Genomic DNA, 22,132 nt, shown 5'->3' with positions numbered 1-22,132 from the left:
ACCAAAAGCCAACATTGTTCTCAATGGAGAAAAACTGGAAGAATTCCCTCTAAGAACAGGAACAAGACAAGGGTGTCCACTCTCACCACTGTTATTCAACATAGTTTTGGAAGTGTTAGCCACAGCAATCAGAGAAGAAAAAGAAATTAAAGGAATCCAAATTGGAAAAGAAGAAGTAAAATTATCACTCTTTGCAGATGACATGATACTATATATAGAAAACCCTAAAGACTCTACCAGAAAACTGCTAGCACTCATTGATGAGTTTAGTAAAGTAGCAGGATACAAAATTAATGCACAGAAATCTCTTGCATTCCTATACACGAACAACGGAAGAGCAGAAAGAGAAATGAAGGAAACTCTCCCATTCACCATTGCAACCAAAAGAATAAAATACCTAGGAATAAACCTGCCTAAGGAGGCAAAAGATCTGTATGCAGAAAACTTTAAGACATTGATGAAAGAAATCAAAGATGACATAAACAGATGGAGGGATATACCATGTTCCTGGATTGGAAGAATCAACATCGTGAAAATGACTGTACTACCCAAAGCAATTTACAGATTTAATGCAATCCCGATCAGATTACCAATGGCATTTTTCACAGAACTAGAGCAAGAAATCTTACGATTTGTATGGAAACGCAAAAGACCCCGAATAGCCAAAGCAATCTTGAGAAGGAAAAATGGAGTTGGTGGAATCAGGCTTCCTGACTTCAAACTATACTACAAGGCCATAGTGATCAAGACAGTATGGTACTGGCACAAAAATAGAAAGGAAGACCAATGGAACAGAATAGAGAACTCAGAAGTAAGCCCAAACACATATGGGCACCTTATCTTTGACAAAGGAGGCACGAGTATACAATGGAAAAAAGACAGCCTCTTCAATAAGTGGTGCTGGGAAAATTGGACAGCAACATGTAAAAGAATGAAATTAGAACACTTCCTAACACCATACACAAAAATAAACTCCAAATGGATTAAAGACCTACATGTAAGGCCAGACACTATCAAACTCCTAGAGGAAAACATAGGCAGAACACTCTTTGACATACATCAAAGCAACATCCTTTTTGACCCACCTCCTAGAATCATGGAAATAAAATCAAGAATAAACGAATGGGACCTCATGAAACTTAAAAGCTTTTGCACAGCAAAAGAAACCATAAACAAGACTAAAAGGCAACCCTCAGAATGGGAAAAAATAATTGCCTATGAAACAACGGACAAAGGATTAACCTCCAAAATATACAAGCAGCTCATGCAGCTTCATACCAAAAAAGCAAATAACCCAATCCACAAATGGGCAGAAGACCTAAATAGACATTTCTCCAAAGAAGACATACAGATGGCCAACAAACACATGAAAAGATGCTCAACATCACTCATCATCAGAGAAATGCAAGTCAAAGCCACAATGAGGTATCACCTCACACCAATCAGAATGGCCATCATCACAAAGTCTGGAAACAACAAATGTTGGAGAGGGTGTGGAGAAAAGGGAACTCTCCTGCACTGTTGGTGGGACTGTAAGTTGGTACAGCCACTATGGAAAACAATTTGGAGGTTCCTTAAAAAACTACAAATAGAACTACCATATGATCCAGTCATCCCACTCCTGGGCATATACCCAAAGAAAACCATAATCCCAAAAGAAACTTGTACCATCATGTTTATTGCAGCACTCTTTACAATAGCCAGGACATGGAAGCAACCTAAATGCCCATCAACAAATGAATGGATACAGAAGATGTGGCATATATATACAATGGAATATTACTCAGCTATAAAAAGGGATGAGATGGAGCTATATGTAATGAGGTGGATAGAACTACAATCTGTCATACAGAGTGAAGTAAGTCAGAAAGAGAAAGACAAATATTGTATGCTAACTCACATATACGGAATATAAAAATGGTACTGATGAACTCAGTGACAAGAACAGGGAAGCAGATACAGAGAATGGACTGGAGAACTCGAGGTATGGGAGGGGGCGGGGGGTGAAGGGGAAACTGAGAAGAAGCGGGAGAGTAGTACAGACATATATATACTACCACCTGTAAAATAGTCAGTGGGAAGTTGTTGTATAACAAAGGGAGTCCAACTCGAGGATGGAAGATGCCTTAGAGGACTGGGGCAGGGAGGGTGGGGGGGAATCGAGGGGGGGGCGTCAAGGAAGGGAGGGAATATGGGGATATGTGTAAAAAAAACAATTGATTGAACCTGGTGTACCCCCAAAAAAAATAAAATAAAATAATAAAAAAAAAAAAAAAAAAAAAAAAAAAAAAGAGTCCGTTGTCTTAAACAGTCAGCAGTTAAATAATTGCAGCGATGTGGCCATGTTGCTAGAAACCCACTCAGAGATTCAGAAGGGGCCCTATAAAGGAATGATCCGGAAGCTTCTGTAACGTTGGGGTACATCCACCTCTGCCCTTTTTTGCAGATGATGTTTCCTCAGGAGGCGCCGTTGCTCTTCTCTGCCTCTGTGTCTAGATCAGGGACATCCTGAGTCAGCTTGGCACACAGTACACCCCAGCCCCCGCCACCCCCGCTGCCTCCCAGTGCTGAATTACAGCTCATAAAGAGACGTGGTTTCGTTCCTCTCTTCCAGAAGCTCCAAATTCCTTATGAAAATTAATCTAACTCCATCCTAGGGACCTTGTGTGTGATGAAGGGGTCCCAGGGAATGGCAGCCTTTTGTTTCAACTGTCATTCCCCCTTCAAACAAGGGAACCCTTCCTATACCCCATGTACATAACTAAAGGGAAAATGTCACGTGATTTCTAGCAGCCGATCCGATTCAAAGAAACTGTCTGTCTCCTTTCTTACAGGTTGGAAGTGCTCACTTAATTTTTAATACCCCCGCCCCCCTCAAAGGCTATCTACAGGTATTGTCTGCCTCAAGAGGCACCCTGTTACTTTTTTTTAGGTGACTAAAACAAATACATGTACATATATTTATCAATTATATGCTATAACATTTTAGGTTATGATGTGGATATACACAATTTACTGTTCTCAAGGACCGTATAATCTGGTATTCAATGCTTAACATTTAGCACCTAGCATGTACCAGAGAGTATTGTGGGAGCTGGCGACCCAGTGGTGAATAAAACAAACTCCACTTTATGGAGCTTACAGACATCTGGAATAAACAAACAAATAATATAGAATATAATGTCCAGAGTAGATAAGTGTATCAAGAAAAATACAGCTGTGTTTGGCAGTGGTCTGATTGTGTGTCCTATTTACTTACTCAGAAGACCCTTCTGAGATGATATGTGAGCAAAGATCCACATTAATTGAGATGTGGAGCTATGCAACTATTTGGGGTTTTTTTTTTTTAAGTCAGAGTGAGCAATCTCCCCAATTTGGGAGATTTTTTAAATCTTAATAACAATAAAAACTGTTAATGAGTCACAAGAATAGTAAATAAGACATAAGAAACCTTACTCATTCATTCATTCATTTATGTTCCTAGGGATACAGATATGAACACAAGGTCTTAGAAGGGTGTGACTAAGACTAGCATGAATAAGACACAGGGCCTGCCCTCCAGGAGCTCATATCCTGATGTGGAAATAAATTTCAAGTAGAGGATTACAGTACACTGCAAAGGTTGGGCATGTGCTATGAGATTACTTAAGAGGTATACTAAATGAGGCTTGGGTGAGAAGTGGGGCCTGTTAAGGCCTGGGAGTATGAGTTTGCTGGAGAACTTAATCTCTAAATGAAATTCAGAGGAAACAGTAGGAGTTAGCAAGAAGCCAAAGAGAGCACATTTCAGCCTTGTGCAAAGTCCTGGGAAACTGAGAATATGCTACATTTAAAGAACCGTGGCACTGATGCTTCTGCCAGTGTGAACCAGGTTCAGGCCACACATGGCTTTATATGTCCCACTGAGAAGATTGTCCTCTGGTTAGAGGGGATAATGGGGAAACACCAAAATGTTTTAAGACGGAAGTGACTCCAGCAGGCTTACACTTTGGAAAGATCACTCTGCCTGCGACATAGAGAACGCATGGCTTCAGGATTGAAGACAGGAAGTGGGTTGGAGAAAGGGGATGGATTTAAGAGCTATGATATAAGATCAGTCTTTAGGACTCCATGATTGGCTGGAAAAAGAGAAAATTACAAAATGAATTATTTACACCAAAAAGGTGGCTTCAGAGAATGGATTTGGAGTCAGTTTTGAACCATATGCTGGATTTGAATAGATGGAGTAAGGAGTTTAATAGAAGGGAGAGGGCTAGAAGTCCCTTCATGTAGTTATTCTCCAGGTAAGAACTACGGAGCTCTAACTGAGTGCTGGGCACTCTGACTACTAAGGTATATTTATTATATCACATAATAGTCAGAACAAGTCTACGTGAGCCATTGTTATTCCTGTTACAGAGAAGGAAGCTGAGGCACTGGGCAGTCACCCAGCTGGAAAACAGAATGATACAAACTTCCAATCTAGACTATAAAAGCCAGAGCCATTATTTTATAACCATTTCTTATTTTACCAAAAAAAAAAAAAAATGTATTTCCCACCAGACCATCATAGGTGAAGTAACTTCTGACTGTTTAAGATATACAAAAAACCAAATTCACTCTCAGCATAAACTAAACAAACCAGAATATTGTTACTACTGAAGAGATGCAAAAAGTCTGCTGCAGACTCTGAAAGCATTCAAAGAAGGATTTCCCAAAATGTTTTGAGCAAAGGCAATACCATTCATAAAATCATATGGCATTCCAAGGTAACTATTGCAGAGAGAAAATCACTTGCATTGATCAATTCTAGAGTTTTAAGACATTATTGAAATGTTTTTCGGTTTCGCAGACCTAATATGAAAGAAATTTTGCAGGTTTTACTCTCATGCTAGAATAGCTTGCACAATACTTCTAATATATGCACCACCTCAGTGATTTCATGGACAGGGAAGAATGAAAACAAATGAACTGAAGGAATTGGGGCCTGTTCTGTGGAGTATTTCCTTCTTTCAATTGATTTATTGATTACTCTTCTTGGAAGTGCTATTATTTAAAGAGAACATTTTATGTAAGCATAGCTGGAAATTTTATCCTAGAACTTCCAGATTGGAACGGCTGCACATCATCTCCTGTCAATATATTATTCATTTCCCTGTAAGAAAGGAATGGGAAAATTCAGTCACTGTGACTATATCTATTAATATAAAGAATGAACTTCTGGCTTCATCTAGATCTTCATACAGCCTTTGTTTACTTAAAAAATGGAGTATTTTCAAGGCATCTATCAAAGTTGAGTGAAAAATTTTGCACACTTATTATCCCTAATTTGGGGGTCTTGTTTGAGTTTTAATTGCTTTTGTTAAATTGTAAAATGTTGATTTTTGTTTTCAAAGAATTGAGTCAAAGAAGTTTATCCAAAAGCTACTCCTAAAAGATGAAAGTTATCTCCAGTCATGAGGTTCTTTCTTTTTCTCTGGCATAATAATTAAACCACACCTTTCCTTACACATTTGGAAAGAGGCAGGCTTCACAACGGTGTCTATGCAGCCATCCGAGGTTTTCTAAATGAGACTGAGCATCAAGTAAAAAATTTTCATCTGTAACTTATAAAGGAAAAACAAATGATTCTGTAGGCTAGACTCAAGATCAACAAAGCTATCTCTTTTTTTTAATACACATTTTGTTCCTTTAACCTTTAAAGAGTCTATTTTAAATGACTTTCTTTTAAACTGGTTTTCAGTTAAGTGTGTCACACCTGGATGCAGTTAACTTAAAAGTGTTTCACTCCTTGCTATTTCTTTCTAAACTAATTATTTTATTTTTAGTCACTCTGACTAGCACAGGATATCTTCTCTAGAGAATGAAATCTTTTCTGTAATATGAAAGTGGATGAAAAGAGTACAGATTTGTTCTGGATATAGGTGTTTTAGGTTATTTTACGCTTCTGTGAATGGTTAATATTATTTATCAATTAAAATGACATCATTCCTCTGTTTAACATATTCTCCAGATGCAGGTGAAAGGGCAGTGAGGAGCCTCGAGAGTTCCTGAGGTTGATCTGCCCTGAGACAGGACTTCAAAGCATTATCAGAAGATGGTCATCCACCTCATTTGTAAAAGTCTCTAGGGAAAAATTCCACAGTTGGTTTTCATCACGAGTCCATCTGTGTTGCATCCTTCTGTCAGGAAAGTGTGTCTAGTATCTGTCCGGAATCTCTCCTGTTTTAATGTAAGTCCATTTCCTCTACGTGTGACCTTCCTTGATACAGAAAACAGCTGCTTGCCATCCTCTGTGTAGTATCCTTTCACATGGATCAGCCTTTGTATATCAAACTGAATTCTTGGCTGCTTCAAGGGACTTAGGTAGAAAACCCTAGGTTTGATTTGAGGGGAAAATGCTGTGTACTGATTGGAATCATTGCACTGCACTATAACATAGTTTTATTATTCATAGTTTGGCTCTGTCTTTGAAACTTAGAATTATGATCTGATTTAAATTCACGCATTTAAGATATTAGGCTGATCTCTACTGTGTGACAACTTGAAACATGTACTCCAACACTGTCCTCAGAAAACTGCTATGTCACATGAGCTTAGGGCTGCTAAGAATAAACAGTGATGTTAAGTGTGATATGACTTCCAAAGACTACTAAAAGAAATAACCCTTCCCCAGAGATCAGTTGCTGACATATTTACATACATACAATGAGCAAAAGTATTTCCAAAGTACTCTAAGGAAAAGCCCAGGACTTCCCTGGTGGCACAGTGGGTAAGAATCCACCTGCCAATGCAGGGGACATGGGTTTGATCCCTGGTCCGGGAAGATCCCACATGCTGTGGAGCAACTAAGCCCATGTGCCACAACTACTGAGCCTGCACTCTAGAGCCCGCAAGCCACAACTATGGAGCCCGCATGCCTAGAGCTGTGCTCTGCAACAAGAGAAGCCACCCCACTGAGAAGCCTGCACACTGCAACGAAGGGCACCCCCCGCTTGCCACAACTAGAGAAAGTCCATGCACAGCAACGAAGACCCAACCAACCAAAAATAAATTAAAAAAAAGAAAAAGCCCACATTTCTTTTTAAAATGACCCAACAAATATCTACTGAACCCATGCTATGTCCCAATCACTGTGCTTTATTATACAATATTATTCTAGATGGATTCCTGAGGTGGTCTCCATGATCCCCTCATCCTGCTGTTTACACTCAGGTATGATCCCTTCCCCTTATGTGAGGGCAAAACCTTGACTTGCTTCTTTCAACTGAAAAAAAATGTTCAACCTAAAAGTTGAGAATTATGTTTTAATCAGTGGCCTTATGGAGCACTATAGGATGCATCCTCTCAAACAGCTCTGAGGAACTATTCCATAGAGGTAAGGGAGGATCCAGGACATAGAGGATTTTCTGCTGGGAAAACAAAACAAAACAAAACCATGCAGTCAAACATCAAAAGACCACTGCTAATCACACCCCTCCCCCCCCAAAAAAAAAACAAACAAAAACCCCAGACATTTCAACGTAATGATTTTTAGTGCTTTGCTATATATGGGAAGATGCAAGAGTCTGGGCTTATAGAAATTATTCCTTTGTTATGCATCTTAACTATCAATATCTAGGGCCAGTATTCTGCTTTTCTCCACGCTGTATTCCCCTCTGGGCACACTGTTGGGGCAGCTGCAGTGGCTGATGGCTCGATGGCAGGCAACATTCATTGTTTACTGAAATGGCAGGCAACTTTTTTCTGTCCACACTTCCACAAATATAATATGGCAAAGGTACGTATGCATGTATGTATGTGATTGTGTATATGTGACTGTTTGATTATATTTTTATAAGTTTATACTGCTCATCTTGCTGGAGGCTCTCTCCCTTGCTGGCTTTGAGGAAGCAACTGGACATGTTGGGAAACTCCGTGTGGCAAGGCACTGACAGTGGTTTTGAGAAGCAGAGAGGGGCCTCCAGCCAATAATCTAAAAAGGCCTTCAGGAAGCAGCCAGCAAGAAAAAGAATTTCTCAGTTCTACAATCACAAGAAATTGAATTCTGCCAACAGCCTGAGTAATCTTAGAAGAGGATCCTTCTCCAGTTGAGCCTCAGATGAGACTGAAGCTCTGGCTAACACCTTAATGCCTTGTGAGACACCTCTGAGCAGAGGAGCCAGCTCAACCAACCCAAACTTCAAATTCACAGAAACGGAGGTAACAAATTTGTGTTGCTTTAAGCCACTAATATTGTGGTAATATCGTTGCATAGCAATAAATAATAAGGAGCTCCTCGGTCTTTGTCTTTCTTGACCTTGAAATCTTTGAAGCATAGAGGCCAGTTATTTTGTAGAATGTCTCTCAGTCTAGGTGTGTTTTATATAAATCCCTCCATCTCATCCTCGTGATTAGATTCATGCTTTTGGCAGTAATGACATAGAAGTAATGTTGTGTCCTTCTCAGTATATTCTATTAAAAGGTGTATACTGTTAGTCTGTCCCAGTATAAGTGATACTAAATCAAATCACTTGGTTAGAGAGGTATCCAACAAGTCTCTTTGTTGTAAAGATACTATTTTCCCACGATAAATAATAAGCAACCTGTGAAGAGATACTTTTATTTTAATTTTTATTTGGAGTATAATTGATTTACAATTTTTATTTGGAGTATAATTGATTTACAATGTTGTGTTAATTTCTGCTGTACAGCAAAGTGAATCAGTTATATGTATACATATATCCACTCCTTTTTAGATTCTGTTCTCATATAGGTCATTACAGAGTATTAATTAGAGTTCCCTGTGCTATACAGTAGGTTCTTATTAGTTATCTATTTTATATATAGTAGTGTGTATATATCAACCCCAACCACCCAATTTATCCCTCCCCCCCTTACCCCCTGGTAACTATAAGTTTGCTTTATACATCTGTGACTTGTAGATAAGTTCATTTGTACCTTTTTTAGATTCCACATATGTGATATCATATGATATTTGTCTTTTTCTGTCTGACTTACTTCACTCAGTAGGATAGTCTCTAGGTCCATCCATGTTGCTGCAGATGGCATTATTTTATTCTTTTTTATGGTTGAGTAATATTCCACTGTATGTATGTGTGTATACACACACACACACACACACCCCACATCTTCTTATCCATTCCTCTGTCAAAGGACATTTAGGTTGCTTCCACATCCTGGCTAAATAGTGCTGCAGTGAACATTGGGGTGCATGTATTTTTCTGAATTATAGTTTTCTCCAGATATATGCCCAGGAGTGGGATTGCTGGATCATATGGTAGCTCTGTTTTTAGTTTTTTAAGGAACCTCCATACTGGTTGTACCAATTTACATTCTCACCTACAGTGTAAGAGTGTAAGAGGGTTCCCTTTTCTCTACACCCTCTCCAGCAATGGTTTGTAGAGTTTTTGATGATGGTCATTCGGACTAGTGTGTGAGGTGATACCTCATTGTCATTTTGATTTGCATTTCTCTAATAATTAGTGATGTTGAGCATCTTTTCGTGTGCCTGTTGGCCATCTGTATGTCTTCTTTGGAGAAATGTCTATTTAGATCTTTTTCCCATTTTTTGATTGGGTTGTTTGTTTGCTCTTGAGCTGATGAGCTGTTTATATATTTTGGAGATCAATCTCTTGTCAGTCACTTTGTTTGCAAATATTTTCTCCCAATCTGTGGGCTGTCTTTTTGTTTTGTTTGTGGTTTCCTTTGCTGTGCAAAAGCTTTTAAGTTTCATGAGGTCCCATTTGTTTATTTTTGTTTTTATTTTCATTGCTCTAGGAGGTGGATGAAAAAAGATCCTCCTGCAAGTTATGTCAGAGAGTGTTCTGCCTATGTTTTTCTCTAAGAGTTTTATAGTATCTGGCCTTACATTTAGATCTTTAATCCATTTTGAGTTTATTTTTGTGTATGGTATTACAGTGTCCTACTTTCATTCTTTTACATGTAGTTGTCCAGTTTTCCTAGCACCACTTTTTTTTAAAATTTTTTATTTTTTACAATAAACTGCATATAGAGTGTACAATTTGTTATCCCAATCTCCCAATTCATCCCCCCCAACCCTCCCCACTTTCCCCACTTGGTGTCCATATGTTTGTTCTCTACATCTGTGTCTCTGTTTCTGCCTTGCAAACTGGTTGATTTGTACCATTTTTCTGTAGTCCACATATATGTGTTAATATACTATATTTGTTTTTCTCTTTCTAACTCACTTCACTCTGTATGACAGTCTCTAGGTTCATCCATGTCTCTAAAAATGTCGCAGTTTCATTGCTTTTTACAGCTGAGTAATATTCCATTGTATGTATGTACCACATCTTCTTTATCCATTCATCTGTTGATGGACATTTAGGTTGCTTCCATGTCCTGGCTATTGTAAATAGTCCTAGCACCACTTTTTGAAGTGACTGTCTTTTCTCAATTGTATATTCTTGCCTCCTTTGTCATAGATTAGGTGACCATAGGTGTGGGGGTTTATCACTGGACTTTCTATCCTGTTCCATTGATCTATATTTCTGTTTTTAGGCCTGTATCATACTGTTTTGATTACTGTAGCTTTGTTGTATAGTCTGAAGTCAGGGTGTCTGATTCCTCCAGTTCCATTTTTCTTTCTCAAGATTGCTTTGGCTATTTGGGGCTTTTTGTGTTTCGATATAAAGTGTAAAATTTTTTGTTCTGATTCTGTGAAAAATGCTATTGGTAATTTGATAGGGATTGCATTGAATCTGTAGATTGCTTTGGGTAGTCATTTTGTAGTCATTTTGGGTAGTCATTTTGTAGTCATTTTGACAATATTGATTCTTATGTGAGGAGATGCTGTAAGCTATGAAAATATCCCATCCATCATCAGTCTCATTAATTAGTTTTAGTAACCATTAATATTTTTCTAATTACGTGATTCTTTTTATATTTATTTGTTGGTGTTCTACTGTAAGAAACATCCCTTTCTCTTCTGTTTATTTGGTTATCTAGTTATTTATTTATATCAGTATGGAATCACAGTTTCTTATGTTAGTCAATGGTTTAAAATTTGTTGCAATCAATATATATTTTGATATTCCAATTGCTTTAGATATGTACATTGGAAGCCCCTTTCAGATATGTTCTCTGTTCTGATATGTTGGCATCATTTTTATTTTCTTATTTTCTGTCAAAACAAGATTTTCCAGGCACATTTTGTACTTTTCCTGACACAAACCTGGAATCTTTTCTCCAAAGACTCCTGGTTTCTTTTAAAGTGAATAATGGTATTTAGAAACCAAATCTGGGACGAAGTGTACTCATTGCCACATGAATGTCATTGCTTCTAGTATCTCTCAGTGACAGTGAAGTATATACTGAGATAAGTTTAACAAAATACATGCAAGACGTGCACTAAAAACTACAAGACATTGCTGGGAGAAATTTAAAAGATTGGAATAAATGAATAAATATACTATGTTACTAGATTCTAGGACCCAGTGTTATTAAGATGCCAATTATGAAGCTGTCTTCTGCTTAGCATCCCAGAAGGCTGCAACCAGTTTATTGGCTGGCATCGTGGTCTTATCTAGGCTTGACTGGGGAAATATCTGCTTCTGCACTCACTCCAGTTGTTGGTGGAATTCAGTTCCTTGCAGTTATAAGATTGAGGAATTCATTTTGTTGCTGGATGTAGCTCCTTGTAGGCTGTCAGCTGGAGGCTGTCCACAGCTCTTAGAAACTGCCTGCATTTCCTTGTCATGTGGGATTTCCCCACATGACACATGCACACACACACACACACACACACTTAATTTTTAACCTCCAATTCCATTTCAACACCACAATGTACCTTCTAGGCTTCCCCTTCAACAATGAGAAACCTAGATCGCATTATATGTGCAAATGTGTTTACTCAGTTTTCTCAAGCCTAGAGTATATAGGTTCGCTGCAAGGACACAGAAGCTGCTATGTGGTATTTGAACAAAACAAAACAAAAGGCAGGAAAGATGTCATGACTTTTATAATTTGTGTTCTCTTTTTTGGAAAAGGAATTTGATTATCCATGGTTTTGTTCGTTTTTTCTAGTTGTATGAATAAAACCTTTAGCAGCAGAGGTCGGTAAAAATCATGCAGAACCTTTTAAGCCATGGTAGAGAGTTTGGGTTTTATTCAATGGGAATGCATTGGAGGGCTTTCTGTTAAGTTGTTGCATGTTTGTTTGTTGTAAGTAGTATTAATATCATTTTCCAAGTTATTTCCTAGTAATGTTTATCACTTACTCATTCTTCAACTTACTCTACAACAAGATAGACATGCTTAGAGCAATCCATACCACAAAGTTAGAAAATACATAAAATAATGGAGCAAATAAATGGGATAAAGAATTAATGGAGCTGGAGAACAAAAGGCCAGGGTGAGGCCAGTTCAAAATATGCTTAACTTTAAGTACTTTAAAGTTACAAGACGTACTGTTTTCTCTGAGTTTTCTAGAGACTAGAACAGTTTGAAGTGCCTCATCCCCCATCCCTTGAGATATACTCACTCAGGTAACAGGCCTTCACAGTAACCCTCAACCCAGCATCTATGCCACGCAGAATTGAGACTCACTGATGGGAGAGTCCATGGATTGTTTTGCTTGCACAAATTTTTCGGAAGCCTTCCTGGTTGCTGATAATTTAACCCTTTGAGGTTAGGAAAGAAAATGGACATTTGGATAACGCCTGTTTAGTTAATCACGGGAGCCAACCAAGGCAAGAAATTCAAGCCAAAAATTCACTCCATCTTTAGTAGGACATAGAATTTTAAATTATAATTGACCTCTTGAGAGGAGAAATGCATGGCTTTCCACAGGGAAAAACTGAGCACTGAGGAGAAAGTCTTTATTCCATGAGCACCATAATCACTATGATAGTAACAAATTAGAAGAGAACTTTCATTTTAAAATCGGATATAATTTATCATGCATTACTTCATGCTATACTCCTTTGCTTGTTATTGGTTTGTGGCTACTTGCATACAATAATGAAGTTTCAAAGAAACTGAAGTTACAAAAGGACAATTATTTAATGCAGGAAGTATAAACCATTGCATTGGGGGACTGGAAGACATTTTTTAAAGTTCTCATATTATCTGTTGAATTATGTGTTTCTACACAGTGAGTAATGTCTTACATTCTTGCCAAGAGTGTTTTGAAAGGAGTTTGTTAAAAGTATGTCAGCTAAATCACTTTTAGGATATCACTGCTAATGGTGTCGTTCACACGTTGTGAAACACACAGCTCCAATTTAATTCTGCCCAAAAAATTAGGTCATTGCAAAATACCATATGAAAACTGCAGGGAGACAGGGATGAGGATAAAGCAAAGGAAGACACCAATTCTTTTTTGTAAAGCGTAATAGGGATAGGACAAAACCGGGTAGGAAGGCTGAGCCCTTTTAAACAGATACTTTTTTCCGTGGTGTGTGTGTGTGTGTGTGTGTGTGTGTGTGTGTGTGTGTGTGTGTGTGTGTGTGTATGTATGTATGTGTGTTAATTCCAGTTGAGTACAGATGATGAATTAATTTAAAATTGGGCTAACTGGCTGTTCTGCACTGTACCTGGGTAGTTCCTGTACCTTCAAGTTCACCTAATGGTACGGAGATGCCCTTGTTTTCTGACTTCATACAGAAACCATCGTGATTATTGTATCTCAATTTACTTTTTTCTTTTTCCAGTCAAGAAAGGGGGCTTAATGCAAATTAAGCCTTTGATGCGAAGGCACATAATTTATAATCATGATTGTTATTATTAACATTAAATCGCGGGAATGGCTTTGTTGGAAGTTACCCACCAGGACCCGCAAATCTATTTCGGTGACACACGCCCCAACTCTCCTCACCGAGGCGTGGTGCTTGGCTGGGGCGCTCTGAGCCACTGCGCTGGCTGAGCTCCGAAGGAGGTGGTCCCCGCTCCTCCCGAACCCACGCGCTGGGCTGGGAGAAAGCGAGGCGGGACAGTCATTGTTCTCCCTGGCCCGGGCTTCCAGCACCTCTCACTTTCGGGAGAAACTTCCCCCGGCTGCCGCTCTCTGGGCTTGGGATGGGTCTCCACAGCGCGCCCTTCCCTGTCCTGGAGTGGGACGCTCAGCGAACACACACACCCACAGTCACCTTTGCGCGCTCGTCCCGAGCCGGCCGGCACACAGCGCACCCCAGCGGCCGCGTGGCTGCCTTCTCGTCCTGGCCACTAGGCTTCCGCAGAGCTCGCCAGTCGCCGCCGCGCGCGCCTCGGAATCTGGGGACTCGAGAGCCTGCGAGAGCCAGTCTCAGCCAGACCCCAGGGAGAGCGCGGGGCTGCGGCACCCCGCCCCGCCCGCCACACCTGGGAGCGGTGAGGACCGGGAGAGGCGGGACGCGGCAGAAGGCTGGCCCGGTGCCTGAGCAGCGCTGCCGAAAGCCGGCCGGACTGGAGCGGGGCGAAGGGGGAGGGTCTCGAGGCCGAGTCCAGCTCCTCCGAGGGAGGGACCCCAGCTGGGGTGGAAAACCTGCACGGGGGAGCCGCAGAGACGCGCCGCGCTGATCATGGAGTGGGCCGGCCCCGGCTCCGCGCGGCCGCAGCAGCAGTGGGACCAGGAATCGGTCGAAGCGTGGCTGGACGATCACTGGGACTTTACCTTCTCTTACTTTGTTAGGAAAGGCACCAGGTAAGAAGAGGACCCGTGGAAGCCCCGGCCGGGGCATGGAGCGTAACCTGGGGCTGATCTCTGTCCCTTATTGAATTTTCCCCTTCGTTAACCATTAAACAGTCTCCACTCTCAGGCCCTTTGCCTTTGAAGTAGGGCCGTGATCCTGTTACGGTGTAGAGACCTCGACTTTAAGGCGAGTACAGCCGAAAACCCCAAGCGTCGGATTCGATCCAACTTGCACAAAGTTCAAATCCAAAAATGAACGTGCCGGACCCCCCTCTCCCTCCCTCCCTCCCCCCAACACGCTGGCAACCCTGGTATTCCCTGGGAGCAAGACTATTTTCCTATGCCTGCGCTCACGGGCCTTCCTCTAGCCCTTCTCTAGCCTCCTGGTTCCCCTAAATCTCCTTAGCGAAACCAAAAACAGTTTTTGAGCCCCTTCCCTGCCGCTCCGGAAGCACCCTTTCCAATGCGGTCCCTGTGGCTCCGCTCCTCCCCCATCCCCCTTCGCCCTGGCCCTGGCGGGGCGGGGAAGCCCGGGTAGGGCACGAGACCACGAAGAAGCCCCAAGGGCAGCAACATGCCGGAACCTTCCCAGAGTGAGTGCTGTCGGTTTTTTGCCCCCTTCCAGTCCCCTGGTTGTCCCGCGCTCCTCCTCTCGGCCGCTTTTGCGCGCAAGGCGGCGCCGCCGAACGGGCTCCGTGGAGGGGTTCGCGGCGCGCACACAAAGGACGGCGCGGAGGCGCGGCGGGGAGCGGACCCTGGGGGGCGGGGGGTGACAGGTCCCGCGGCCCGGGACAACCCCAAAGGCCAGCTCTTCCTGGTCCGGAGCCAAGAGCCAGGGCGGCTGCTGCGGAGGGCGGGGAGGAGAGAGAGACTATCCTTCGGGAGGCGGCTGCTCAGCGGGCAGTTGGGGCGCGCGTGGGAAACGCTCGCGGGAGACTTGGAGAGGAATCGCGGCTGAAGCCGAGGGGCTAGGAGGGCGAAACGCAGAGTGCCCGGCGGCCGGGTGCCCCGAAGCCGGGGGAGTTGGTGGGAAGCCCGGCCGGCCGCTGCGCGCGGCGTGGGGCTGACTCCAGACGCACCCCTTTGAAGGAGGGGCCGGGATCTCGGCGTCGCCGGCTCCCGGCAGCGGCCCTCGGGCAGCTGGCGCTGGCCGCCTCTCCGGGAGGGAGACGCGAGCGGGGCGGTGATGCTGAAGGGGCCGGCCGGGGCTGGACGCTGGGCTCCCACCCGCCGGTGCACCGCCGCGACTCGGCCGGGCGCTCCCCGCCAGGGGGCGGCGCAGCGCGGGGCGAGCGGGCGGCGGCGGGCGGCGGCGCGACGGCGGGGGCGGTAGGGGAGCCGGCTTGGAGTCGCTGGCCTCCCCTGGGCACGTCGTCGGCCCCCAGCCCCCACCCCCACGGCGCCTCCTCGAGTCCAGGGTCCGCCGACGCCGCCTCATCTGCATCTCCAACTCGCCACGTTTGCTATGTTGCCTTTTGGAGACAAAACAAGGTACTTCCTTAAGCATCCTCCCCCTCTTTCCCCACTTTCCCCGGGGGCGCGGTGGGGGCCGGGTGCAGGGTGCTTGCACCCAGGTCACACCGGCGGGGCGATGCTTCGTTGAAAATGTGCTCTGTGACATTTCTGTCTTCCTCTACCTTCCTGCAGATGTAATACTCTGAGGTCTTAGATGGGGCGCTTTTTAACTCCGTTGCTCCTAACGAATGTTCAGTGGGTGTCGATTTGATCACTTTTGGGGGGTTTTAACAGAGGCGATGGCTTCTGGACAGATCTTATCTCCTCTGTTTAATTACTCAGCCTGCCTTTTAAAATCCTCTTCCCGCTTTCGCCTTCTATCAAAATAGTAAATCTGGAGCGAGCCAGGGGATAAATCCTGAATGGAAAGTGGTTCCCTTTCGAAGGGCACTTTTCTGCGGGTTTGGGGTGAGGCACTAAGACCATCTAGGTCTGGAATTATCGATTGCTGGGAGCCAGCAGTTTTGAGAGGTCTCCTCCTCCGAGGCCATCTGTCCCCGTTTTCCTTTCACCCTTGTATACTTCCAGCCTTCCGCCCTTAATGAATTATAGCGCATAGTATAATGCGGAGTGGGCAGGAGAACGGGGCTGATATTTTAAATGTGTAGAGGGATGTTCTTTAGGCAGATTATTAAGAAAGAACAAAATTATTTATTTTAAACTCAGCGTAAATGTCCTTTTTCTTTTTTTCTCCCCTCTCCCTTTAAAGACATAAACTTGGGATTGTTTGGTGGTAGCTTTTAACTCATACATAACAACACTTCACTATGAGAGCCCGCCAAAATTTTGAGAGTAATGTCTTTTTGGGTTTTTTTTGTTGGTTTTTTTCCGGAAAATAAATTGAATGAGTTGTTACATTTCTTTTCACATTACTTTTTTCTCCCAAATAGCATAGGATTAAAATCCCAGTTCTCAAAATTACACTGCTTAGCGTAAAATGTAGATCATCTGAGACTTTGTTAAAGGTTTTCTCTTCAGTTAGGGTTTTTATATCATAGTTGATGTGGACAATACGCTGAAACGCTTTTTGTGGTATCTATGTATGTGTATGTAATCTTGGGAGAAGAGTTTATGTTGAGTTCAAGTTGAAAAACGAAAGTGTAAGATAATCAAGAGTAGTGTAGGCCCTCAATTTTAGGAGTTATACATAAAGCGCTGAAAGTAGTCAGTGTGAAGAATATAATCTGTCTTGTCTGTAGCCAGAGATTTTTCATGGAACAGTACTCCAGTTTGGGCTTCTATTTGATGGCATGACCTGGAGACACAGAATGAGAGGTTGAACATTAGCAAATTATAAAAATGCCAACCTGCTGAACACAGTGTGATTCACATGGTTGTGGTAAAAGCTTATTGGAGACACTTTGTTTACAGCTGTTTTTTGTTGTGGTTTTTGGTTTTTGGTTTTTAACGAAAAGCTCACATTACTTTGCTTTTTCCCCTTTTGTTAGACTATGTATAAAATGAACACTGTATGTGATTTGGGAAAGCCTTGAAAGAGAATAGTTCTGTAGAGGCATTTGATGTGTTTTAAGATTTAAAATAAATTTGCATTCACTTAGAATGGCCACCTGTGCCTGTAAACAGGCTCCTTGGTAGAATTATTTCTACCTTATTTGATTTAATTGTTGTTTGACATTCATGCATGCTTCTCTGTTCTCTCCCCAAACTGAATGGTCTGCACTCAATAGTAAGTCATTGAATAGAAGGAAGGTTCTGGCCCTCCTTAACTCTCATGTAAACACCTGTGAATTTTGGTTGACCTTGAAAGCAATTATCGCTGCTATATTTTACATTATTTCCTATAATTATCTTTCCTTAAAAGCTATAGCTTGTAGCACACAAATAGATGCTTTTTAGCAATCAAAACCTGTTTCAGTGAATTTTGAGAGTGTCAGTTGAACATTTCATAATATAATCTATTGGCATAAAAATTAATTTGAGACTAGTAACTAAAACCTATGGAAAACTTCCACCCTCGCTATTATAGAAAACTTTGCAGTCCTGCAGGTTTGGGATGCTGTGTTCATTAAGGGCTTTAATGCTTGTACATTCACAGATGGAGCCTTTTTGGTGCTAATGCCACTTTAACAGCTGTTGTTATTCTTGACAGCATATTAGAATAGTTTATCTTTCATTAGTTACTAATCAGCTCTGTGATTGTGGGCGATGCTTTTGATTCTTTAGTAATGTATGGGTAATATGATTGACTTTTATTGCTTTGTTTTGCACTAGGCAAAAGCTTGAGAATATTTGGCATATACTGGAAATAGGAGATATTAAGTGAGGACAACTTTTTATGACTACTTGGATCAAAGTCCAGAAACAGAAGTTTTACACTCCCATGTAGTTTTCTATGATAGACTTTTTATTTGACATTGCAAAGCTGTGGTGAATTAGTTGATGTTTCAGGTCCTGTGTTTGGGATTTTCTTTTTCTCTTTCTTTCTTTTTCTTTTTTCTTTCTTTCTTTCTTTCTTTCTTTCTTTCTTTCTTTCTTTCTTTCTTTCTTTCTTTCTTTCTTTCTCTTTCTCTTTTTCTTCCTTCCTTCCTTTCTCTCTCTCTCTTTCTTTTTTTCTTTCTTTTTCTTTCTCTTCCTTCCTTCCTTCCTTTCTTCCTTTCTCTCTTTCTCTCTCTCTTCCTCTCTATCTCTCCTTCTCTCTCTCTTTTTCTTTCTTCCTTCCTTCCTTCCTTCCGGTGTCTGTCTCTCTCTCTGTGTGTGTCTCTAAAAGCTATAACCTTTTATTTGCATGATATTTATCTTCAAGTCAGATGATGGGTGTAAAATAAATCTTGCTATTCGATCTTAAAAATGATTGTTTCTGTGATCGTATAGGAATATAAACTTTTCACAATTTTCAAACGAGTTGCTAAGCATATTTTGTTAAGCAGTCACTAATACTGAAGATAATAAAGTCCTGTGGGCATTGACTCAGTCTGGCTTTGATATTATTTCTATTTTCATTATGGTAATTCTGGTGTAATAATGTCCTTTTATCCGTGTATTGCTTTTGACCAGGGTCCTTATAGCCAGCTCTAAGACACCTTTTAGTGCCCTAAAAGTACTCATGTGGATTGAATTTGCATAGGATTGAATCTGGAAGAATCCATAGGAGCCCCTGAAATGTTTCTCATTGCTCTTCTATCACCAGTGTTCTCAGGGTTTCATATTCAGTTCCATTTTGAAAGCCCCCAATACAAGATCATGATTCCTAAAACTGTGGCAGAACTAATCAGTGGCAATTAGTCATTCAAATCTATTTGCTTAGTGTAACACTTAAATAGGCTTGTAGTACAATTCAGTAGCTTTTTTTGGTTTTTGATCTGAAGATCTATAGAAATCGCCAGTATTTTCTTAATATTGTTTTCAGTACCTAAAGATGAGCAGTTTTTAGCATTTTGATTATGTTGTGCAACCAAATTTCCTTTCTAAATAGTTCCACCTGAAGAAATGACTTGAGTCTGGTTTCTGATACGATTTCTTTTAAAATATATGAAAATGCTTTCAAGTTGTATGGGTAAAGTTTGTACCTTCACCCTTATCTGATTACAGAGAGTATGTCTTACTAAGATGCATGCTTCCCTTCTTCTAGATTTGAAAACACGAATTAACCTAAACATGCTTGAACTTCCTAATACTTTTTAATAATGCTTGGGAAAGAGTTCTTTCGTACGAGAAAAGTCTTTAAAAAAACTGCTTGGTATTTATTAGTTTGTCCCTCAAATATTTTTCAAACTAACAATTTATTAAACCCCTAACTGTTGCGTTAAGTTAGATTTTTTCTTTGTTCTCAGGGCTAATTGTAGGATAAAACCTCTTGCTTTGGTAAGGGCTTCAGGGCAATTAAATAAATCACTGAGTTGATTGATAGTGGGCGGTTGAAAAATGACTAATTTTTGAATTTAGACTGCACACTAGCTACTGACTTTGCAGGACTTCCTATGAGATTACTTTAGCTGGACAGATGTTGATTCAGTTGATCAATGTTACAGCTGATTGATGTGGCCTTGGAAATATCTGTTAAATCAGATTCTCAGTAAAAAAAAAAAAAAAAAAAAAGTGCCTATGAATTACAACCTAAGAATAAAAATTGAAGAAACTCTTTCCACATGAGTCATTCGTTTGATATTTAGCTCTGTAATCTTATTTACTGACTTGGTATTCTCACTTTATTTTGAATCATATTTTTTTTTCATGGTGTGAGTGCTTTATTCATTTTCTCTAACTGGTAGGAATTTCTACTTATTGCCAACTAAATATTTAAGGCAGGTAAGGTAAACTAAGTGTTACGTTCATAAGAATCATCCTGATGAATAGTCTAAAAAGCTTTATAAAACGCCTTCTGTATATGGATGTATACATAGATGTATATATACACATACCGCATTTGTAGTTTGTAGTGAACATGCTTTTTAAAGTCTTAGGTGCCATTGTTAGCTTCTGTATTCTTTGAGACCTTTCCCTTATTTCTGAATTGTAAAGTAAAATTAACTTTTTGCAAATTGTCTTCTCGGAATAATTTTATTATATCTAAACTTGAGAAAGAAAAGATCCCTGTCTGATCTCATATCCCTGGTAATAATTATTTTTTAAAAAGTCATCATTTCTACTTTCTGTTGAATAAGTATACTAAGGTTATAAGAAGAGAAAAAAACCCTGATTTTTTAAGCTGATGAAATAATTAAAACACACAGGATCTTTGAACTGTAGAGTTAGAGGAGATCATGTCCAGTGTTTCTCAAATTTAAGTAATGTTTACCTTGTAAGAAAGACATTCTTATTGATCCCCAGTATCTTTGTTAAAAAGCTTTTGGTCACAAGTGACAGAAACGCATCTTAAACTCATACAAAATTAACTGACAATTGACATTCCTGGAGTTTGGTTTGGGTGTGAAATTCACCTGATGAAATAATCTTGTCAACATTCTTTTTGTCTGTATATCTATCTAATCAATCTTCCTTCCTTCATTCCTTCTCTCCTTCCCTCCCTCCCTCCCTCTCTCCCTCCCTCCCTCCATCCCTGCTTCCCTCCATCCCTTTGGCCCTATGCAGCTTTGGCTTTATTCTCAGGCAGGCTTTCTTTGTGCCCTGGAAAAGTTTCTTCTTGGCAAGTTTATGTGGGTCTTAAGCTTCTGATGTTTGAGAAGTACCTTCTTATCCATATCAGTCATCTCAAGATTACTTGGCCTTGCTTGCATGACTTGCCTGCTCTGGACCTGTCACTGTGTCAGGAAGAATAGGGGTGTCTCACTACTTTGCTGGGGCAGGTCGCCCATAGTGTGATACGTCAGTGGGGGAGGAGAAATTCCCCAAAGAAAGTGATGTCAGCACCTCCAGAGGTTCCAGAGATCTGCCATACCTAGTACTGACTTTCTCTTATTTTAATGTTAGTTAAATGTGGAATTCTTAAGAGTAGGTATAAGTTAATCCTAGTTATACCAATTATACAGCTAATACCAAAAAAAGTGTATAAGTTAATTATGAATTAAATGATAAAACTCTAGCCAAATGTAAATTGACAGGCTTCATTAAATCATCCTGGTAAGGGTGACTGTGGCCCTGATTCCCCTGCGGGGGTCTGGTGAGGTCCGCTTGCCTTGGCTGCAGTTGCCTCCTGATGACTGTTTCTCCCAATGGGGCCCTCTTAACAGTCGTGAAACTTTTAGTGCCATAGCACAGTACACCAACCTTACGGTTTTATTTGGCTTGAAAGCATATTTGCATATTAAATCTACTTTTTTTTCTCTTTACCCCAGAACCATTGGGCTGCAGTGTGATTGTAAACAGAAATATAAACTTGACTGCTAAAATTGCAGGATAGTATTTGGTTATAAGGTGGTCATCCCAATCATTTAAAGTATGTCTTTTACTTTTTTTTTTTTAGGTTTTAATTGTCATTAGTGTGAAAACGCAAAACTGAAGCATTTCCATAGAAAAACTACAGATCTTCAAAACATACTTGCTTTGGACTGTCCCGGCTTCTCGTACCTTAGATTGAGACATGCCAAT

The 22,132-nt window shown here is 40.9% G+C and overlaps 1 protein-coding gene across 1 annotated transcript in view; it reads left to right on the top strand.

Annotated features, from left to right (window-relative positions):
- Positions 1-14,394: 14,394 nt before the first annotated feature.
- Positions 14,395-22,132, top strand: part of LOC130835237 (cGMP-specific 3',5'-cyclic phosphodiesterase-like) — a 39,078-nt gene continuing 31,340 nt past the window's right edge. The window contains exon 1 of the mRNA XM_057706663.1: positions 14,395-14,623. Within this exon, the coding sequence (XP_057562646.1) occupies positions 14,502-14,623 (122 nt within the window). The 5' untranslated portion in view covers positions 14,395-14,501. The remainder of the gene's footprint in view (positions 14,624-22,132) is intronic.

The sequence above is a fragment of the Hippopotamus amphibius genome, chromosome 13 (assembly GCF_030028045.1).
Source record: "Hippopotamus amphibius kiboko isolate mHipAmp2 chromosome 13, mHipAmp2.hap2, whole genome shotgun sequence".
Lineage (NCBI taxonomy): Eukaryota > Metazoa > Chordata > Mammalia > Artiodactyla > Hippopotamidae > Hippopotamus > Hippopotamus amphibius.
This window is presented reverse-complemented; position numbering and strand designations above follow the sequence as displayed.